General features: G+C 38.6%; 1 protein-coding gene across 1 annotated transcript; it reads left to right on the forward strand.

The window, feature by feature from the left end:
- Nucleotides 1-1,273: 1,273 nt before the first annotated feature.
- On the forward strand, nt 1,274-2,203 carry LOC122905172 (olfactory receptor 2A2-like). The gene has a single exon (XM_044246791.1). It carries the CDS (start codon nt 1,274-1,276, stop codon nt 2,201-2,203), a length of 930 nt encoding a protein of 309 aa, XP_044102726.1.
- The last annotated feature ends 22,179 nt before the right edge of the window (nt 2,204-24,382 follow it).

Here is a 24,382-nt window from a genome sequence, read left to right on the forward strand (position 1 = left end):
ATTGCTTAGTGTATCCCACTGTGTCTCTGTAGAACTCTGCGATACTGATATTGCTGTCTCCCACTTTACACAAGGTAGGCATATTCTTTAATTGTAGCAAAAATCCATGCCACAAACATAAGGCACATTTATGAGAAGCTTCCCAAAGGCAATCATACTCATGGAGGTGAAAAAAATCTATGATTTTTGTCTCTTTCCATAGTGATCATATTCTAACTTCTCTAAGGAAGGAGAAACCACGTCTTTGTCAAATGAGACTGGCAGACAGAACATACTTAGTACCTCCATTTTTTGAACTAAAATGACAACCATCCACCTAACAAACATTTCCTGAGTGCCTGTTTCATTCAGCACTTTACCTATTATTTTGAGATGTAAAGATGTTCAGGACATATTAAACACCCACAAGACTTCCTATTAGGTGAGGGAATCTCAGTTCAAATACACGACACTTGGTATAATCTCCTTTTTATCTTTGATTTCATCTTGAGGATTATCCAGATCTTCATAGTGAGGATCTACCTCTTCACTGTTAGTATTGACCAAGCGCCGACATTTAGTAGGTACCTGAAGAACCTCTTCTTGTGAATCTACTCTGATTCACAAGAGTAGAAGAGACTTTTTTGCAGGTTGTTTTATCATTCATGTTCCAATGGGGCCAAGAGAAATCAAGAAGGCTGCCTTCTTTCTCTTTGTAGTACTTAGTGGTACCTATGATAAAATGGTTTGATTGAGGAGGATCATGACAACACCCATGGCAACACCCCACCAGAATTAGACAACGAGGGTAGTGATGTACACGGTTTGTAACCACACCGATACTTTTGAATGTCGCATTTTTGTTTTCCAACCCAATATATACTAGATTGAGAATTTACAATTCCCTAACCCTAGTATGCTCTTGAGTGTTATACAATAATTCTCAGTATTTAAAAAGTTACTGAATTCATCCTACACTCACAAAAGGCACACGATGGTGGAGAAAAAGAGAATAAAGTAAATATGAAAGAGATAGTAACATTTGTTGAATCTGTGTGAAGGCCCTTGGGAATTCTTTGCCTAATTCTTGACCCTTTCTTGTGAGTTTCAACTTTCACATTAAAAGTTCAATCAAGAAGGTAACCAGTTCTGGGGAGTAGTGGGCGCTGGCTAGTAGGTATAAAGAGAAAACCTTTCTCCAAACTCATTTTGAGATAAGTAACTCTAATTTTTGTTGATTCTCCAGCTCTGACCTTTTCTCATTCTTCAGTCCTTGATAAACTGTCACTGAGAAATGGGAAGCAACCATTCATGGGTCTCAGAGTTCATCTTGGTAGGACTCCAGCTCAGTGCAGAGATGGAAGTCTCCCTCTTCTGGATCTTCTCCTTGTTCTACATCTTCAGTCTGTTGGCAAATGGCATGATCTTTGGGCTCATCTTTCTGGACCCAAGACTGCACACACCCGTGTACTTCTTCCTCTCACACCTGGCCATCATTGACGTGTCCTACGCATCCAATAATGTCCCCAAGATGTTGGCAAACTTAGTGAATCAGAAGAGAACCATCTCCTTTGTTCCATGCGTAATGCAGACATTTCTCTATCTGGGTTTTGCTGCGACAGAGTGCCTGATTTTGGTGGCGATGTCCTATGATAGGTTTGTGGCCATCTGCCACCCCCTGCAGTACTCTGTCAGCATGAGCTGGAGAGTGTGCATGGTCCTGGCTGGCACTTCTTGGTCATGTGGATTTACTTTGTCTCTGGTACATGCAATTCTCCTTCTAAGGTTGCCTTTCTGTGGACCCAGGAAAGTGAACCTCGTCTTCTGTGAAATTCTGTCTGTTTTGAAGCTGGCCTGTGCTGATACATGGATCAATCAAGTGGTCATTCTTGCTGCCTGTATGTTTGTCTTAGTCGGGCCACTCTGCTTAATGCTAGTCTCATCCATGTGCATTCTGTGGGCCATTCTAAAGATCCCGTCAAAGGAGGGCCGCATAAAAGCCTTCTCTACCTGCTCCTCCCACCTCTGTGTGGTAGGGCTTTTCTTTGGCATAGCCATGGTGGTTTATATGGTCCCAGGGTCTAATCAACGAGAAGAGCTGGAGAAAATACTGTCCCTATTTCACAGTCTCTTTAACCCAATGCTGAACCCCCTCATTTACAGCCTGAGGAATGCTCAGGTGAAGGCTTCTTTGTATAGAATACTGCAGAAAAAACCCATATGAAGCCCATATGAAGAATGTTGTTTGAGTAGTGTTTCCTTTTAAATTCAGTGTTTTGCTGAAGCAAAAACACAGAAAAAAATCCCACTTAGAAGTTTGAATTAAAATGGCCACTTTCCATCTTTAGCTTTAAAAATAGGGAGAAGTTCGATGAAAAGCAAATCATCTAAAATTGAGAGACCATATTGGGATTTTTTACATCTAAATTATCAGAATATTTAGTCTTTTTTTTAATAGATTAATTTACTTATCTATTTGAGAGAGAGAGAGGGAAAGAGGAAGAGTAAGGGAAGGGACAGAAGGAAACAATGTCAAGCAGACTCCCCACAGAGTGCAGAGCCCGACTCTGGCCCTGTCTCAGGATCAATGAGATCATGACCTGAGCTGAAACCACGAGTCTGTCACCCAACCGACTGGGCCACACAGGCACCCCTAGACTTTCTTTTAAAAAATATTAAATGTTCTTTGTTTTTTGAACCCAGGAATATTAATGTATGGAGAAAAAAATTCAAATGTAAAAAATTACATCAGTGCATTTCTCTGGCTTATGTACTTAGACATATGTGATTTTTTTAATCACCTTGTGGTAGCTAGAAACAGCACAGTAAGATTAATACCATAAGACAGAACTTCCAGAGTAGATCTAAAATTTCAGTAGAGAAAATGTTGCAGAATTATATGACTCTATCTTACCAATTGTGAGACCAATGAAGTAAGAGATTAGAGAAACTTTAAATTCCTTGATGGAATAATTTATGAGTAAAGGGGAGAAAGTTAGGGAAAGCTCTAGTCCAAGGAGAACCCATACAAAAGTATCCTAAAATATATTAAATATTTAGGATTTAGTGACATGAAGAACATTCATTAGTAAATGTTTAAATGGTTTTAGAGCTAAGAGTTTTGAGCATTGCTCAAATATTACATTTATTATTGGGTTATAATTTCACTGTTTAAAACAATTTCTAATAAGACTGAATTACCTGTTAAAGTTTCAAATAGTTCCCACCGACTTTTTTTGTAGTATTTGAACCAGTTTACTTGAAGATGGTTTGGGGTAGCACCAAACATCATGAGACGATTATGATTAGATAACATCGTCTTTCTTTCCTGATGGTGGAAGTTCCTCTGAATTTACCATATTGAACAACTGTCTTCATGATGCTAATGGTGATAAAATAAGTAATAGCTGCTTTTTTATCATTCAGTATTTGTAGATATTGCAAAATGATCACAATAAGTATAATTAACACCTGTAACCATATATAGTTACAATTTTTTTCATGTATTGAAAACTTTCAAGATCTGCTCTCTTAAGAGAAACTTTTAAACATGCAATACAGTATTATTAACTATAGTCACTTAACTGTGCATTCATCTCTGTAAGTTATTTATTTCATAACTGGAACTTTGTGCCTCTTGACTCTCTTCACCCATTTCACCCATTCCCCACACAGTGGCCTCTGGCAATCATCAATCTGTTCCTTGTATCTATGAGCTAGTTGGTTTTTTCTCTCTTTCTCTTTCTTTCTTTCTTCCCTTTTCCTTCCTTCCCTCCTTCCTTTCTTTCTCTTTTTTTCTTTTCTCCTTCCTTCCTTTCTTTCCTCCTTCCTTCCTTCCTTCCTTTCTCCCCCCTTCTTCTCTTTCTCCCCGTCCCTCTCTCCTCCCTTTCGTCCTTCTTCCTCCTTCTCTCCCTCCCTCCCTCCCTTTTTGGTTCCACATATAAGTGAGATCAGTATGGTATTTGTCTTTCTCTGTCTGATTTATTTCACTAGTCTAATGCCCTCAAGATCCATCCAGGTTGTCACAAAGCAAAGCTCCCTTCCTTTTTATGTCTGATTAATATTTCATTTTATCCATACCACATTTTCTTTATCCATTCTCCCATTGATGGGCACTTATGTTGTTTCCTTGTCTTAATTATTGTGAATAGTGCTGTAGTATCATGGGGGTACAGATACCTTTTTGAGTTAGTGTTTTCATTTCCTTTGGACAAATACCCAGGAGTGAAATTGCTGAATCAAATGGTAGTTCTATTTTGAATTTGTGGATGAACTTCCATAACTGTTTTTTACAGTGGCTGTACCAATTTATATGCATAAGGGTCCTCTTCTCCCCACATCTCCACCAACACTTGTAATCACTTGTGTTTTTGATGCTAGCCATTCTAACAGGTGTGAGGCGACATCTCATTGTGATTGTGATGATGACATGTGATGTCAAGCAACTTTTCATGTGCCTGTTGGCCATCAGGATGTCTTTGAAAAAATGTCCATTCGAATCTGCCCGTTTTTAAAATGGATCATTTGTTTTTTGCCATTGAGTTATATGAGTTCTTTATACATTTTGGATATTAACCCCTATTGGATAAGTGATTTCCAAATATTTTATCCCATTTAATAGGTTGTCTTTGGATTTTGCTGATGGTTTTCTTTACTGTGCAAAAGCTTTTCAGTTTTATCTTAAAAATGTATCATGATGTTAATTATCCTCTATTTTTTGACAAGTTATGAAAACTTCAATTAACTTTAAGAGTTATAAAATTCTAGAATAGGTACATACTTAAGCATAATTAACTTTCATTAAAAATATATAGTACCCAATTAAATATATATATGTAGTACTCAAAGCATATAATATATAGTATTCAACAATATAAGCAAATATATATGCTGAGAAAGATAATCAAAGACATTTAATAAGCTTAAATAAGTAAACACATAAATAGAATTCAGTTTACTTGGCAGAGGACCATCATCTATGTCCACTGCCTATTTGTTGCCAGTTTTTTCCATCATAATTTTGTGTCTAAATTGTTCACATGTGCTCCCAATACATGGTTGTAACTATTAAAATAAAGTCAATTCTATGCTTCTTCCACTTTTCTGAGAAGATAATTATATTTCCTTGGAATATAAATTGCCACTATTATTAGAGCTAGAAATTTTTCAAAGAATAATTTAATCTTTGCTGAAACATGAAATAGAAGATGGTTCTAGAGAAGATGACCCAGAGAGTGACTTCGTTTCATTTCAATTCAGTGCTTCCAATGAGAATTTAAAAATTGCCTTAACTGTTGCCCAAAGTCAATATCTCAGATTCTAAGATGTCAGTCTATATATTTGGAATGAGCTTATATATTCAGCAATATAAACAAATTTCATAAACTATAGAAGTTATTTGAGCAAATCAAATGTTTATTTTCTATATATAATTGAAAATAGTAAAAGTCATATTGTTCTTTTTTTTTTCAATTTATTTATTTTCAGAAAAACAGTATTCATTATTTTTTCACCACACCCAGTGCTCCATGCAAGCCGTGCCCTCTATAATACCCACCACCTGGTACCCCAACCTCCCACCCCCCCGCCACTTCAAACCCCTCAGATTGTTTTTCAGAGTCCATAGTCTCTCGTGGCTCACCTCCCCTTCCAATTTACCCAAATTCCCTACTCCTCTCTAACACCCCTTGTCCTCCATGCTATTTGTTATGCTCCACAAATAAGTGAAACCATATGATAATTGACTCTCTCTGCTTGACTTATTTCACTCAGCATAATCTCTTCCAGTCCCGTCCATATTGCTACAAAAGTTGGGTATTGTTCTAATGTTAGCCACTTAATAATTAAGCACTTTAAAAGTTTAAAACATTGCTCCATTGTCTTATTTCTTGTATAGAAAGAAAGAATGGAAAAAGAGAAATCAAGTTATTTAAAGTTCTTAAAATAAGGCTATAAAAAAATTGTGTTTCTAAAATCTGGTTCAAAATTGTTATTTGTAGGGTATAATTTTTTTAGTAGAATTTCATTTTTACACTGGTGCTTAGTTATATACACTTTGGAGGGGTCAGAGCCGGGGTTTTGCTGTTCCGACGTCGTCATGAATACTGTACTGTAAGCTGTATTATAGTAAAGCCTATAGAACCTTCTATCTGAGGAAGAGACCAGCAGTGGCAGCCCTCTGGTGATCAGAGGGTCTTCCAAAAGTTATGAAGGGTCAGCGGAGTCACAGCAGGGACAAGCTGTGCCCCGCAAGCTCACTGATCTCTCTCATTCTCACAAGAAAGCCGTGGAAGGTGGAAAACACACACACACCTGAACACAACACTGGTATTAGAGGAAGCCAGTAAGATACCCCAGAGGATAGTCGGAGGTCAAGAATTCAAAGGTACATGAGGTTAAAAGAGCAGACAACACCACTAGATTGGAGTCAGGGAGACAGGAAGGAATCTCATTTCCCCTACTCACTGTGTGGCTGGTGCAAGTACTTAAAATACAGAGTCCTCATCGTGAAATTGGGAATAACACTTCTGCTCCAGAAGATCGAGGCGTGCCAGAGGAACACGGCAGCAGCACAGGGTGCGACACAAAGACACCCCGAGAAAATGACATACATGGTATCCAGAGACCACTGGTCAGGCATGAAGACTGAGGACTGTTCCCAGCTGTAGACATGACATGATCAGATCATGTGTCCCTCTGCCCAGAAGTCTCTTTCCACTTGAGCTCTGCCTCAAAGAGCACAGACTCACTATCAGGACTGTCAAACATAAAGAAATGGCTTTATAGGGAGCAGGTCTATGCTTAGTGGTTATCACTGGCGTGTCTGATCATTATTCTTTTACTGCCTTTCAACTCTTCAGAGATCTCTGTTTTCCTGTCCTCAACATGGATCCTTTCATTCCACTACCTGAGGCAATGATTTTTTTTTTTTAAGCTTCAAGAAAATATCAGGGGCTCTAAAAACATCAAGGCAGTAATATCTTTCATCCTGAGATGTTACTTTTTTTTTCCCCTGGGTCTGAAGGTTAGCTATTCTCAAGTTAAACAAGCATTAACCAAACACTGCCAATTTGTAGGAATAATGCAGAGAATCTGCTGAGGGGATGGGCAACATGTGTATAGCTAGGGAACCCTCCTTTGTCAGAAGAGGGCCTTCTGGGTCACTTTCTCTATCTGCTTCTGGAATAACAAGGGGAAGCTCAGTGCCGATGCTCAGACCGGGTGTAGCAGGTTCAGCCAGGGACCGAGGGCTGTCATATACATGGACAAGCGTCCGGGCGGGCAGTCGGCACACAGTGCAATACAAGGAAGTGACCTAGCTTCAGTTACCTGAACTAGCTGTTTCATTCCCTCCCACTCTTTGAAGTTCAACTTCTTTAAGGTCATCTGAGGTCCTTTGACCCCTGACGAGGCCAACCTGATTGCTGGAGAATCAAGCAGAATGACAGCACATCCTCTGTGAGCAGCTTTAGAACACGGTCTCTAGAGGCAGCCTTCCTGAGTTCAAATCCAAATCCTGCCGCTTACCCCTGTGTTGACCCTGGGCTAGTTCTTTAACCTTTCTGTCTCCGCTCTATCATCTGTACAATGGAGATAACTGCACCTATCTCACAAAGTAATCACGTGGACTGAGTTTTTGTAAATGCATAGAACATACATAACACATAGCAGAAACTGTGTAAGTGTTTGGTAAATAACAGAAAAATTACATCTACCCTGGGCTTGGTGTTACGGCTGGTATTGGAATCCCAGAATAGAAAATATCTTGTATTACCTTTCCCCTTTAATGCATAATGCCGATTAGTCAGTCATAGATCTTGGAAGACTCTAAAAAGATAATTATTTTTTTTCTTAGACCTATTCTTTCATTTGGGTTAGAAATTATTTTCCCTACTTAACAGGTGAAGCAGTTGAGATTTGGAAAGTTTAAATTACTTACTAAAAGTGAAAAGGAAAAAAAAGAAACTTAGTGAGAAGAGATTAGAAAGTGGGAGAACAGTTCTCCCAAACCTGGTAGGAGACAGAACATTTTTACAAGATGCCATTCACAGCCCCTCCTGAAAAATAATGAAAGTAATTAGAGCCCCAGATAAGTCTGAGCAGTTTTCTAACAGATGTTCATAATATTTCAAGAGACTTTCTGGGCATGTAGGGTTACCCACTCAGCTGACTGTTGGTTTGGGGACTTGCCTACATTTTTAACCTATTTTGTGACAAACCTAATAATCTTTATTTTTTTTAACCTTCCAGTAAGTACTTATTTTTTAACTTATTTTTGTTATGTTCAATTAGCCAACATATAGTACATCATTAGTTTTTGGTGTAGGGTTTAAGGATTCATTAGTTGCATGTAATCTTTAATCAGATATTTCCATATTGTATCTGCGCTCTTTTTCTTACAACATAATGTTTTTACCAGCAGGAGGCAGCACTGAGTTTATTTTACTCAGCAACCTCTCTAGCAGCTTGTTTGAAATAGAATGGTGAGGTGAGCTCAAAGTCACTTTACCTCTCACCCTCTCTCTCCCCTACTCTTCGCTTTCTTCTCCTCCCCCCTCTCCTTTTCCCCTTCTTTTTTTTTCTTGTTTTTTAATTTTTAATTTTTTATAAACATATAATATATTTTTATCCCCAGGGGTACAGATCTGTGAATCGCCAGGTTTACACACTTCACAGCACTCACCAAAGCACATACCCTCCCCAATGTCCATAACCCCACCCTTCTTCTCCCAACCCCCGCACCCCAGCAACCCTCAGTTTGTTTTGTGAGATTAAGAGTCACTTATGGTTTGTCTCCCTCCCAATCCCATCTTGTTTCATTTATTCTTCTCCTACCCACTTAAGCCCCCATGTTGCATCACCACTTCCTCATATCCGGGAGATCCTATGATAGTTGTCTTTCTCCGCTTGACTTATTTCGCTAAGCATGATAAGCTCTAGTTCCATCCACGTTGTCGCAAATGGCAAGATTTCATTTCTTTTGATGGCTGCATAGTATTCCATTGTGTATATATACCACATCTTCTTTATCCATTCATCTGTTGATTGACATCTAGGTTCTTTCCATAATTTGGCTATTGTGGACATTGCTGCTATAAACATTTGGGTGCACGTGCCCCTTCAGATCACTATGTTTGTATCTTTAGGGTAAATACCCAGTAGTGCAATTGCTGGGTCATAGGGCAGTTCTATTTTCAACATTTTGAGGAACCTCCATGCTGTTTTCCAGAGTGGTTGCACCAGCTTGCATTCCCACCAACAGTGTAGGAGGGTTCCCCTTTCTCCGCATCCTTGCCAGCATCTGTGATTTCCTGACTTGTTGATTTTAGCCATTCTGACTGGTGTGAGGTGATATCTCATTGTGGTTTTGATTTTTATTTCCCTGATGCCGAGTGATATGGAGCACTTTTTCATGTGTCTGTTGGCCATCTGGATGTCTTCTTTGCAGAAATGTCTGTTCATGTCCTCTGCCCATTTCTTGATTGGATTATTTGTTCTTTGGGTGTTGAGTTTGCTAAGTCTTTATAGATTTTGGACACTAGTCCTTTATCTGATACATCGTTTGCAAATATCTTCTCTCATTCTGTCAGTTGTCTTTTGGTTTTGTTAACTGTTTCCTTTGCTGTGCAAAAGCTTTTGATCTTGATAAAATCCCAATAGTTCATTTTTGCCCTTGCTTCCCTTGCCTTTGGCGATGTTCCTGGGAAGATGTTGCTGCGGCTGAGGTCGAAGAGGTTGCTGCCTGTGTTCTCCTCAAGGATTTTGATGGATTCCTTTCTCACATTGAGGTCCTTCATCCATTTTGAGTCTATTTTTGTGTGTGGTGTAAGGAAATGGTCCAATTTCATTTTTCTGCATGTGGCTGTCCAATTTTCCCAACACCGTTTATTGAAGAGGCTGTCTTTTTTCCATTGGACATTGTTTCCTGCTTTGTCGAAGATTAGTTGACCATCGAGTTGAGGGTCTATTTCTGGGCTATGTATTCTGTTCCATTGATCTATGTGTCTGTTTTTGTGCCAGTACCATGCTGTCTTGATTATGACAGCTTTGTAATAGAGCTTGAAGTCCGGAATTGTGATGCCACCAACTTTGGCTTTCTTTTTCAATATCCCTTTAGCTATTCAAGGTCTTTTCTGGTTCCATATAAATTTTAGAATTATTTGTTCCATTTCTTTGAAAAAGATGGATGGTACTTTGATAGAAATTGCATTAAATGTGTAGATTGCTTTAGGTAGCATAGACATTTTCACAATATTTATTCTTGCAATCCAGGAGCATGGAACATTTTTCCATTTCTTTGTGTCTTCCTCAATTTCTTTCATGAGTACTTTATAGTTTTCTGAGTATAGATTCTTAGCCTCTTTGGTTAGGTTTATTCCTAGGTATTTTATGGTTTGGGGTGCAATTGTAAATGGGATTGACTCCTTAATTTCTCTTTTTTCTGTCTTGTTGGTGTAGAGAAATGCAACTGATTTCTGTGCATTGATTTTATATCCTGACACTTTACTGAATTCCTGTACAAGTTCTAGCAGTTTAGGAGTGGAGTCTTTTGGGTTTTCCACATATAGTAACATATCATCTGCGAAGAATGATAAGAGATGAGGAAGGACACTATATCATACTCAAAGGGTCTGTCCAACAAGAAGATCTAACAGTTTTAAATATCTATGACCCCAACGTGGGAGCAGCCAACTATATAAACCAATTAATAACAAAATCAAAGAAACACGTCAACAATAATACAATAATAGTAGGGACTTGAACACTCCCCTCACTGAAATGGACAGATCATCCAAGCAAAAGATCAACAAGGAAATAAAGGCCTTAAACAACACACTGGACCAGATGGACATCACAGATATATTCAGAACATTTCACCCCAAAGCAACAGAATACACATTCTTCTCTAGAGCACATGGAACATTCTCCAGAATAGATCACATCCTCGGTCCTAAATCAGGACTCAACCGGTATCAAAAGATTGGGATCGGGGCGCCTGGGATCGGGTGGCTCAGTGGGTTAAGGCCTCTGCCTTCGGCTCGGGTCATGATCTCAGGGTCCTGGGATCGAGCCCCGCATCGGGCTCTCTGCTCAGCGGGGAGCCTGCTTCCCCCTTCTCTCTCTCTGCCTGCCTCTCTGCCTACTTGTGATCTCTGTCTGTCAAATAAATAAATAAAATCTTTAAAAAAAAAAAAAAAAGAGGCTGCATCAACTTGCATTCCCACCAACAGTGGAAGAGGGTTCCCCTTTCTCCACATCCTCTCCAACACATGTTGTTTCCTGTTTTGTTAATTTTGGCCATTCTAACTGGTGTAAGGTGATATCTCAATGTGGTTTAATTTGAATCTCCCTTAGGGCTAGTGATGATGAACATTTTTTCATGTGTCTGAAAGCCATTTGTATGTCTTCATTGGAGAAGTGTCTGTTCATATCTTCTGCCCATTTTTTGATATGTTTGCCTGTTTCATGTGTGTTGAGTTTGAGGAGTTCATTATAGATCCTGGATATCAACCTTTTGTCTGTACTGTCATTTGCAAATATCTTCTCCCATTCCGTGGGTTGCCTCTTTGTTTTTTTTACTGTTTCCTTTGCTGTGCAGAAGCTTTGGATTTTGATGAAGTCCCAAAAGTTTATTTTCGCTTTTGTTTCCTTTGCCTTTGGAGTTGGAGCAACCTCTTTGGAGAACAGTGTGGAGATTCCTCAAGAAATTAAAAATAGAACTTCCCTATGACCCTGCAATTGCACTGCTGGGTATTTACCCCAAAGATACAGATGTAGTGAAAAGAAGGGCCATCTGTACCCCAATGTTTATAGCAGCAATGGCCATGGTCGCCAAACTGTGGAAAGAACCAAGATGCCCTTCAATGGAAGAATGGATAAGGAAGATGTGGTCCATATACACTATGGAGTATTGTGCCTCCATCAGAAAGGACGAATACCCAACTTTTGCAGCAACATGGACGGGACTGAAAGAGATTATGCTGAGTGAAATAAGTCAAGCAGAGAGAGTCAGCTATCATATGGTTATTTGTGGAGCATAACAAATAGCATGGAGGACATGGGGAGCTAGAGAGGAGAAGAGAGTTGGGGTAAATTGGAAGGGGTGGTGAATCATGAGAGACTACGGACTCTGAAAAACAACTGAGGGGTTTGAAGTGGTGGGGAGGGTGGGAGGTTGGGGTAACAGGTGGTGAGTATTATAGAGGGCACAGATTGCATGGAGCACTGGGTGTGGTGAAAAAATAATGAATACTGTTTTTCTGAAAACAAATAAATTAGTTTAATTTTTTTAAAAAAAAGATTGGGATCATTCCCTGAATATTTTCAAACCACAATGCTCTGAAGCTAGAACTCAACCACAAGAGGAAGTTTGGAAAGAACCCAAATACATGGAGACTAAACAGTATCCTTCTAAAGAATGAATGGGTCAACCGGGAAATTAAAGAAGAATTTAAAAAAACCATGGAAACAAATGATAATGAAAATACAACGGTTCAAAATCTGTGGGACACAACAAAGGCAGTCCTGAGAGGAAAATATATAGCGGTACAAGCCTTTCTCAAGAAACAAGAAAGGTCTCAGGTACACAACCTAACCCTACACCTAAAGGAGCTGGAGAAAGAACAAGAAAGAAACCCTAAGCCCAGCAGGAGAAGAAAAATCATAAAGATCAGAGCAGAAATCAATGAAATAGAAACCAAAAAAACAATAGAACAAATCAACAAAACTAGGAGCTGGTTCTTTGAAAGAATTAATAAAATTGATAAACCCCTGGCCAGACTTATCAAAAAGAAAAGACAAAGGACCCAAATAAATAAAATCATGAATGAAAGAGGAGAGATCACAACTAACACCAAAGAAATACAAACAATTATAAGAACATACTATGAGCAACTCTACACCAACAAATTTGACAATCTGGAAGAAATGGATGCATTCCTAGAAACATATAAACTACCACAACGGAACCAGGAAGAAATAGAAAGCCTGAACAGACCCAAAACCAGTAAGGAGATTGAAACAGTCATTAAAAATCTCCAAACAAACAAAAGCCCAGGGCCAGACAGCTTCCTGGGGGAATTCTACCAAACATTTAAAGAAGAACTAATTCCTATTCTCCTGAAACTGTTCCAAAAAATAGAAATGGAAGGAAAACTTCCAAATTCATTCTATGAGGCCAGCATCACCTTGATCCCAAAACCAGGCAAAGATCGCATCAAAAAAGAGAGCTATAGACCAATATCCTTGATGAACACAGATGCAAAAATTCTCACCAAAATACTAGCCAATAGGATTCAACAGTACATTAAAAGGATTTTTCTTCTTTTTTTAAACAAAGTAACCCAAGGTCAGAAGGGAGGAGCCCAGAGCCAGTTACATCTCTGTGGGTGCTGAACTATTTTGCTCTGGGCCTTGAGGAAATGCCTGTCCCAGGGCTGGTTTGGGAGCAGGGAGGTTGCAGGAGGGTGCTACATGCAGAGGAAAAGACAAAACTGGGGAGTGGAAAAGCTCTTGAGAAAAGGAGCCGCCATCACAGACCAAGGGACCCTGGTAAGAAACTTTGGAAAGTCACCCATGGCCTCAATCATGATATTTTGAGTAATGTACAACTGAAAACCTCAGCTTTCCCAAGTTGGCTAGATTTCCACTCCAGCTCTGGGTCTGCACCGGGGTGAGGGAGAAACTGAATGTAAGTGCTAGAAATTCATCTCAGGTGTCTTCCTTTATTATAGGGCATAGTTTATGTAATTCTAAAGGCTGCCCTAATTATTCCTTCTTTATAATTGAGGAGCTTAAAAGCATCTGCACTTGGAGGATGTCCATCAGATAAGACAGTGGTTTTTTTCACACAAGATGAGGGTTTTGGTTTTTAACTTTGTAAGAGAGTTGTGGTTTGAATTTCTCCTTAAGGGGAATAGAATGTATTGATGGGACTGTTGATCACTTGTGCCTTTTACATGGTGTATAGAACACAAATTTGAAATATTTTGTTAAAATCTCTGCTTATTCATGAACTTAAAAAAAGAGAAATTCACATAGTGACCCACATAGTGCATAAACCCTACATCTTTAGGCATGAAAAAAGCAATTTCCTTTCTAAAGACTTTTTCCTGTTTAGCTGCTTTAGAATTAGTTAACCCAAACAGTCCCCCCCCAAAATTTCTAGAAAATGGGCTCCTAGGGTGAGCATGTAATGCTTACGTATTTTTCTTGACCTGTACAAACTCCGCATTCATAGAGTTGGTTGTATTCTCAACTAATTAGATAGGGTAGAATTTTCTACTGGTCTCTGGTATTCAGAAATTGTATAGGTGAGTGTTTTTTGCCAGTTTTCAAATATTAAGTCTGTTTTTCTTTCTGACAAAGAACAGGTGGATCATCAAGGCCAGAATTTTCCTTTTTTTTTTTAATTTAATTTTTTTTCAGTGTTCCAAGATTCATTGTTTATGCACCACACCCAGTGCTCCATGTAATATGTGCCCTCCTTAATAACCCACCAGCGGCCTCACCCAACCGCCAACTCCCCTCGCCTCCAAAACCCTCAGTTTGTTTCTCAGAGTCCACAGTCTCTCATGGTTTGTCTCCCCATCCAGTTTCCCCCAACTCACTTCTCCTCTCCTTCTCCCAATGTCCTCCAGGTTATTCCTTTTGCTCCACAAGTAAGTGAAACCATATGATAATTGACTCTCTCTGCTTGACTTATTTCACTCAGCATAATCTCCTCCAGTCCTGTCCATGTTGTTACAAAAGTTAGGTATTCGTCCTTTCTGATGGAGGCATAATATTCCATTGTATATATGGACCGCATCTTCTTTATCCATTCGTCTATTGAAGGGTATCTTGGCTCTTTCCACAGTTTGGCAACTGTGGCCATTGCTGCTAAGAACATTGGGGTACAGATGGCCCTTCTTTTTACTACATCTGTATCTTTGGGGTAAATACCCAGTAGTGCAATTGCAGGGTCATAGGGAAGCTCTATTTTTAATTTCTTAAGGAATCTCCACACTGTTCTCCAAAGTGGCTGTACCAATTTGCATTCCCACCAACAGTGTAAGAGGGTTCTCCTTTCTCCACATCCTCTCCAATGCATGTTGTTTACTGTCTTGTTGATTTTCGCCATTCTAACTGGTGTAAGGTGGTATCTCAATGTGGTTTTGATTTGAATCTCCCTGATGGTTAATGATGATGAACATTTTTTTCATGTGTCTGTTAGCCATTTGTATGTCTCCTTTGGAGAAGTGTCTGTTCGTGTCTTCTGCCCTTTTTTTGACGTGATTATTTATTTTGTGTGTGTTGAGTTTGAGGAGTTCTTTATAGATCTTTGATATCAGCTCTTTGTCTGTAGCGTCATTTGCAAATATCTTCTCCCATTCCGTGGGTTGCTTCTTTGTTTTGCTGACTGTTTCCTTTGCTGTGCAGAAGTTTTTGATCTTGACGAAGTCCCAAAAGTTCATTTTCACTTTTGTTTCCTTTGCTTTTGGAGACATGTCTTGAAAGAAGTTGCTGTGGCCAATGTCAAAGAGGTTACTGCCTATGTTCTCCTCTAGAATTTTGATAGATTCTTGCCTCACATTAATGTCTTTTATCCATTTTGAGTTTATCTTCGTGTATGGTGTAAGAGAATGGTCAAGTTTCATTCTTCTACACATAGCTGTCCAATTTTCCCAGCACCATTTACTGAAGAAACTGTCTTTTTTCCACTGTATATTTTTTCCTGTTTTGTCGAAGATTATTTGACCATAGAGTTGTGGGTCCATATTTGGGCTCTCTACTCTGTTCCACTGGTCTATGTGTCTGTTTTTGTGTCAGTACCATGATGTCTGGTGATCACAGCTTTGTCGATAAACCACTGGCCAAACTAATCCAAAATAAAAGAGAGAGGACCCAAAGTAATAAAATTATGAATGAAAAGGGAGAGATTACAATTCACACCAAGGAAATAGAAACAATCATCAGAAATCATTATCAATAGTTATATGCCAATAAGTTAAGCAACCTAGAAGAAGTGAATGCATTCCTGGAAATCTATAAACTTCCAAAACTTAGTCAGGAAGAAACTGACAACCTGAATAGACCAATATCTGGTAAAGAGATTGAAGCAGTGATCAAGAAGCTCCCAAAAAACAGGAGCCCAGGACCTGATGTATTCCCTGCAGGATTCTACCAAACATTCAAAGAAGAAATAATACCTATTATCCAGAAGCTGTTTCAAAAAATAGAAACAGAAGGAAAACTTCCAGACTCTTTCTATGAAACCAGCATTACCCTGATCCCCAAACCCTGCAAAGACCCCATCAAAAAGGAGAATTTCAGACCAATATCCCTGATGAATATGGATGCTGAGGTTCTCAACAAGATCCTAGCTAATAGGATCCAACAGTACTTTAAAGAGACTATCCACTGTGACCAGATGGGATTTGTCCCTGGGATGCAAGTGTGGTTCAACATTCACATATCAATCAATGTGATAGACTAAATCAATAAGAGAAGAGAGAAAAACCACGTGGTCCTCTCAATTGATGCAGAAAAAGCATTTGACAAGATACAGCATCCATTCCTGATTAAAATGATTCAAAGTATAGGGATAGAGGTAACATTCCTCAACTTCATGAAATCTATCTATGAAAAACCCACAGCCAATATCATTCTCAATGGGGAAAAGCTGACAGCCTTCCCTTTGAGATTGGAAACATGACAAGGATGTCCACTCTCGCCACTGTTGTTCAACATAGTACTAGAAGTCCTAGCAACAGCGATAAAGCAACAAAAAGAAATAAAAGTTATTCAAATTGGCAAAGAAGAAGTCAAACTCTCTCTCTTTGCAGATGACATGATACTTTACATGGAAAACCCAAAAGACTCCACCCCCAAACTACTAGAACTCATACAGCAATTCAGTAATGTGGCAGGATACAAAATCAATGTACAGAAATCAGTTGCTTTCTTATATACTAACAATGAAAATATAGAAAGGGAAATTAGGTAATCAATTCCATTTACTACAGCACCAAGAACCGTAAGATACCTGGGAATAAACCTAACCAAAGAGGTAAAGTATCTGTACTTGAGTAACTACAGAACACTCATGAAAGAAATTAAAGAAGACACAAAAAGTTGGAAGAGCACGCCATGCTCATGGATCAGAAGAATACATTGTTAAAATGTCTATACTGCCTAGAGCAATCTATACTTTCAATGCCTCCCTGATCAAAATTCCACCAGCATTTGTCAAAGAGCTGGAACAAACAATCCTAAAATTTGTATGGAACCAGAAGAGACCCCAAATTGCTAAGGAAATACTGAAAAAGAAAAACAAAACTGGGGGCATCACGCTGTCTGATTTCAAGCTTTACTACAGAATTATTTCCAAAGTAACATCCCTGTGCTTAGTCATGACTGACTTATAAGCCACTTGGTCCCTTCATATTAACGAGGTGCTCTCTCTGATCCTTCTTTAAATTCTTGTTCTTTCTTCACACCTGTTTTCAAAACACAGTAAATGATATTTCAAGTTCTCTTCTATAAAGTCTATATTCCAATTCTAGACACTCAAAATTCATCTTCTGGAAGCACAAGATTCATTTCTCATGATCTTTCACCAGGGTGATCTTCTTGCTATTTAAATGGCAAGACCATTGCCTGTTCATCCTCACCTGAGGACATCATTCATATAGTTTTCCTTCTTGGAGTGGTCCTACCCTCTCTATCAGCAGTGAACTGCTGGCCGTAGCAGCCAGCAGCCACAAGAGCACTATTATGACCACTCAACTACCAAAAACCTTCTCATCGATCCACTTGTTCCAGGAAATTGCTGGCCATAGAAAATACTGCCCCTCTAACATTGAATAATCCTTCTGCCTTTGGCCCTAAACTGTGTGTTTAGCCCGTTATGGCCAACCAAGGACTGCCTAATGCCCCTGAAACCCAATTAGACTCCTTGACTTAAAAAAAAAAAAAAAAAAAAAGCAACCAGAATAGAATGCCTCCCAACCATAGACTGTCTCAGTGTCTCCACTTCTTACTGTCTAAAACTTACTCTACTTGCTAACTCCTTTGCACCCCTGCTGATATAAAGCATGAGCAGATGGGTTGTCTTGCCAAAAGTCTATGAATAAACAGTCTTTTAAAACTGTGTCTCAAATCTAGCTTTGTGTTTGACATTAACTGTCTAAATCCTACTAACTTTTCAGAAGCAACTTCTGAAACTTCTAACTTCTCTATAGCTGTCCAGCACTAAGTTTCCACTTTCCTATGTTACCTTCCCCTGTCTATCCCCTGTGTAGACTGGTCCCAAGCCACCCCCGCACAGGCACTGTGAAGTAATATTAGGAATTGAAAGGAAGGGAGGTTTTCTTCTTTCTCCCTGTCCACCCTCTCAATCATCTCCCTCTCTCCATACACCTAAAACTGAACCTAAGCTTAAACACATAATGTCATGTCAATAAATGTTTTTGAGTATGTTCATATTCATCTCCCAGGGCAGTGAGAATAAAGTAGGCCACATTACCATGTTATTTTATATATATAATATTTAGTCATGCTACAGAACTTTTAAAATCCCATTGACTTTAGGAGAAACATCAATATTCCAAACACTAACATAAAAATGTTAAATAAAAAACCTTTTAAAACTTTTTAAAAAGCAACATTTCTGTTTTAGTGTTCAGTCAAATTTTCATAAATGCTTGACCTATAGTAAGGTCTTCATAAATATTTCTGAATGAAAGCATGCATGAATAAATGGCTGAAGGAGAGAAGGCCCACAGAATATATTTTTAAATGTATAAAGTAACTTGGATATAGAAAAGTATACAGGTTTGGGAGAAGGAGCACAAATAGAAATTGAAGGGTGATCAAGGCCAATATGGGGCCACAGGTATACTCTTCTGATCAACCGTTTTGATGGACATTATAGTTAATGTTTGTCAGCTACAAGGTGGCAACCTGATTATTGCTTATCAATAATCCTGCAAACAAAATGTATCTAGTGTCCTGTGAAAAGCAGCTTTATTCATTTAAAATACTAAGAATCCTGAGGAGAGAGGAGATAACCCCAAATAACAAGAAATTATTTTTTAAAGGATTTTATTTATTCGTTTGTCAGAGAGAGAGAGTACAGGCAGGCAGAGTGGCAGGCCGAGGCAGAGGGAGAAGCAGGCTCCCTGTGGCACAAGGAACCCGATGCGGGACTCCATCCCAGGACGCTGGGATCCTGACCCAAGCCAAAAGCAGACGCTCAACCGACTGAGCAACACAGGCATCCCAAGAAATTACTTTTTAACTTAAAAATAATATATCTAGGAAATATTCCATGGCTGGATTATTAGTTTCAGAGATAGAAACACTCTTTCTAAATTTTTGTGATCTGGTCATTACTTTGTATGATATTAGACACACAGTAGGGACTGAAATAGAGACTTGTTTAAAAAGGGTGGATAGGGGAGCCTTGGGTGGCTCAGTGGGTTAAAGCCTCTGCCTTCGGCTCAGGTCATGATCCCAGGGTCCTGGGATCAAGCCCCGTTTCGAGCTCTCTGCTCAGTGGGGAGCCTGCTTCCTCCTCTCTCTCTCTCTGCCTGCCTCTCTGACTACTTGTGATATCTGTCTGTCAAATAAATAAATAAAATCTTTTAAAAAAGGGGGGGTGTTTAAAGTGAATTAAACCCTTCTTCCAGTTCTTAGTGACTCTCAGAAACTTCTTTCATGAGGTTATATTCTTTTCTATAATCATTTTCCTGTCTTTCATTACGTTTTTTAATTGAAATGTATTTGACAAGTAACATCGTATAAACTTAAGGTATACAATGTTAACTGTTTACATTTAATGTTGTAATATAATTGCAATTGTAGTGATAATTGGCCCTTTTATTGCATTACATAATTATCCTTTTTTAATGGTTGAAACAATTCAGTTCTAGTGTCTATTAACAAGTTTGTTAGATATGGTACAATATTCTCAATAGTCACTATACTGTGCTTTAACTCTCTCAGGAATATGTACTACTCATTGCAAGTTTATATCCTTAAAAACATTTGTCCTGTCTCCCCAACCCCAAGCCCCTGGTTAACAAGTTTGGATTTTTTAGATTCCACACATAAATGATGTCATATTTGTCTTTCTCTCTCTGACCCCTCTCACTTAGCATAATATGCTCAAGATCCATCTATGTTGTCACAAATGGTAGGATGCTCTCCTTTTTCATGGCTGAGAGTTTCCAATGTGTATATATACCACATCTTCTTTATCCATTTATCTTTTGGGGGCTTAGGTTATTTCCATATCTTGGCTATGGTGAATAATGCTAAACATAGGAGTACATATATCTTTTCAAAATCTTGTTTTATTTCATTGGCTATATACCCAGCAGTTGAATTGCTCGGCCATATGATAGTTTAACTTTTAATTTTTTGAGGAGCCTCCATATTGTTTTCCATAGTCGTTGAACCAATTTCCATTCCCTTTTCTTTTCTTTTTTTTTTTTTTTTAAAGATTTTATTTATTTATTTGACAGACAGAGATCACAAGCAGGCAGAGAGGCAGGCAGAGAGAGAGGAGGAAGCAGGCTCCCTGCTGAGCAGAGAGCCCGATGCGGGCTCGATCCCAGGACTCTGAGATCATGACCTGAGCCGAAGGCAGTGGCTTAACCCACTGAGCCACCCAGGCGCCCCCCATTCCCTTTTCTCCACATCCTTGTAAGCGCTTACTATGTCTTATCTTCTTCTTCTTTTTTTTTTTGTTTTTAAGGATTTTATTTATTTGTTTGACAGGAAGAGAGCACATGTACATGCATACAAGCAGGAACACAAGTAGTGGGGAGGGACAGAGAGAGAGAGAGTGAAGCAGACTTCCTGCTGAGCAGGAAGTCCAGTGCAGGGGCTCAGTCCCAGGGCCCTGAGCTCATGACCTGAGCTGAAGGCAGAGGCTTAACCAACTGAGCCACCCAGGCGCCCCCATCATGTCTTCTTTTTTAAAGATTTTATTTATTTGACAGAGAGAGAGAGATCACAAGTAAGCAAAAAGGCAGACAGGGAGGGGAGTGAAGCAGGCCTCCTGCCAAGCAGGGAGCCTGATGCGGGGCTTGACCCCAGGATCCCGAGACCACGACCCAAGGCAAAGGCAGAGGCCCAACCCACTGAGCCACCCAGGCACCCCCCACCACCACCCCATCTTGTCTTCTTGATAGCCATTCTAGCAGGTGTGCGGTGATATCTCATTGTGGTTTAGATTTGTATTTCCCTGGCAATTAGTTATTTTGAGTGTGTTTTCATGTATCTGTTGGCCTTTTAGGCCAACAGATGTCTTCTTGGGAAAGGCATCGGTTTCGTTCTTCCCATTTTTAAATTGGATCTTTCATTGTCATTATTCAGTTGAATGAGTTCTTTATATATTTTGTGTATTAACCTATTGTCTGATACATTGTTTGCAAAAATGTTCATTTTTTGCCTTTTCATTTTGTTAATTGTTTATTTTACTGTGCAGAGCATTTAAGTTTGATGTAGTCCCATTTGTTGGCTATTTGTTTATTTACTTCCACTTGTGCTTTTGGTATCCTATCCAGAAACTCATTGTCAAATGGCAAAAGGGGAAAGGAAGATACAGGTCCTGTTATGGAATGAGTATGTCACAGGTATGAAAAGCGGAGCATAAGGAATATAGTCAAGAAAATTAAAATACTGATGGAATGAGATAAATGGTAGCCACATTTTCCATTAACATAATATAATGTATAAACTTGTCAAACAATTAAGTTGTACATGGGAAACCATTAAACACTGTGTGTCAACTATACTCAAATTTAAAAAAATTATAATTGGGGTGTCTGGGTGGCTCAGTCAATTAAGTGTCTGCCTTCAGCTCAGGTCAGGATGCCAGGGTCCTGGAATTGAGCCCTGCATCTGACTCCCTGATCGGCAGGAAGTCTGCTTCTCCCTCTCCCCCTCCCCCTGCTTGTGCTCTCTCTCTCACTGTCAAATAAATAAATAGAATCTTTTAAAAAATTGTTTTAATTATAATTATTGCAAAGATCAATGTTGAGCTTCTTCCCCATATTTTCTTTTTTTTTTAATCTTTTATTTATTTATTTGACAGACAGAGATCACAAGTAGGCAGAGAGGCAGGCAAAGAGAGAGAGGGGGAAGCAGGCTCCCTGCTGAGCAGAGAGCCTGATGCGGGACTTGATCCCAGGACCCTGAGATCATGACCTGAGCCGAAGGCAGTGGCTTAACCCACTGAGCCACCCAGGCGCCCTTCCCCATATTTTCTTCTAGGAGTTTTATAGTATGAGGTCTTAACATCTAAGTCTTTGATCCACTATAAGTTAATTTTTCTGACTGGAATAACATAGGGGTCCAATTTTCTTTGACATATGGATATCCCTTTTTCCTAATACCACTTATTGTAGAGATCATCCTTTCTCTTGTCTCCCTTGTCAAATACTAGTTGACCATATGTATTGGGGTTTAATTCTGGGCTCTTTATTCTGTTCTTGGTCTGTGTGTCTATTTTGTACCAGTACCATACTGTCTTTATTATTATAGATTTTTATTAAAGTTTGAAAGGAGATCTTTGTCATTTTCCTCAGGATTGCTTTGGCATTTCTGGGTCTTTTGTGGTTCCGTAGGAATCTCATGATTGTTTTTGCTATTTATATGAAGAACGCTACTGGTATTTTGATGGGAATTGCTTTGAAACTACAGATGGCCTTGGGTATCATGGACTATTAAACAATAATTTTTCTCCCAATCTGTAAATACAATATGTCTTTCTATGTTTTTGTATCTTTTTCAGTTTCTTTCAGCAAAGTCTTCATAGTTTTCATAGTACAGAACTTTCACTTCCTTGGTTAAATTCATTCTGAAGTAGTTTAGTCTTTTTGATGCAGTTATGAATGGGATAGTTTAATTTTTGAGATGTTTCATCATTAGTGTGTAGAAATGCAATTGATTTCTGCATGTTAATTTTTTACTTTGCAACTTTACTGAAATCATTGATTAGTTTCAACAGTTTTTGTTGAGTTTTTTTTGAATTTTCTGTATTCAAACCATATTATCTACAACAATAGCAACAATTTTGCTTCGTCATTTCTGATTGGATGCCTTTTCTTTGTCTCACATAGTTGCTCTAGTTAAAGGACTTCCAGTACTACATTTAGTGATTGGTGGAAGTAGGCATCCTTATCTTTTCCTGATTTTAAAGGAAAAGCTTTCAGTCTCTCTCTATTGAGTATAATGTTACCTGTGGGTTTGTGGTAGATGGGCCTTACTCTGCTGAGGTATGTTTCATCTATACCGAATTTGTCAAGTGTTTTATCCTGAAAGATTGTTGGTTTTGTAAAATGCTTTTTCTACATCTATCAAGCTGATTATGTGGTTTTCATCTTTCATTTTAGTAATGTGTAAATTACATTTATTGATTGGCCTGTGTGAACTATCCTTGCATTCCAGGGACAGATTCCACTTGGTCATGAGGTATAATCCTTTCAATATGTTCATGAATTTGATTTGCTAATATTTTCTTGAGAACTTTTGTACCCATATTTATCAGGGATATTGGTCTATAGTTTTCCTATGTTCTTATCTGGTATTGGTATTAGATTTATACTAACCTCATAGAATGAGTTTGGAAGTGCTCCCTCATTTTCAAGTTTTGGGAATAGTTTGAGAAAGGTTATATTAATTCTTTTTTAATGGTTCGCTAGAATTTGCCAGTGAAATTATCTGGTCCTGGGGTTTTCTGCTTTGAAAGGTTTTTGGTTACTGATTCAATCTCCCTATTCATTGCTGGTCTGTTCAGGTTTTCTATTTCTTCCGGATTCAGTCTTCATAGGTTGTGTTTCTATAACGTTACCTGCTTTTTTTTTCCCTAGAAATTTATCCATTTTTTAGGTTACCTAATATGTTGCCATATCATTACTTGTGCTAGTCTGTTATGATCGTATGTGTTTCTATAGTTCCAGTTGTAACATACCCTCTTTCATTTCTGATTTTGAGATTTAGTAGTCTAGCTTAAAGTTTTGTCGGTTAATCTTCTCAAAGAACCAGCTCTTCTGTTGATCTTTTCTGTTTTTCCAGTTTCTATTTCATTTATTTCTACTCTGATCTTTCTTTCTTTTGCTAACTTTGGTTTTAATTTGTCCTTTTTATAGTTGCAGGAGGTATAAAGTTAGGCTGTTTATTTGAGATCTTTCTAGTCTTTAGATATATGTACATACCACTTTTGCTGTATTCCATAAGTTTTTATATGTATTATTTCCATTTTTATTTGTTTTAAGATAGGTTTTTTTTATTTCCCTTTGATTTCTTTGACCAACTGGTTATTTAGAAATGTTTTTACTTTCCACATATTTGTGAATTTTCCACTTTTTCTCTTGTTGCTGATTTCTAGTTTTATACCATTGTATTCAGA

The sequence above is a fragment of the Neovison vison genome, chromosome 4, assembly GCF_020171115.1.
Source record: "Neovison vison isolate M4711 chromosome 4, ASM_NN_V1, whole genome shotgun sequence".
Lineage (NCBI taxonomy): Eukaryota > Metazoa > Chordata > Mammalia > Carnivora > Mustelidae > Neogale > Neogale vison.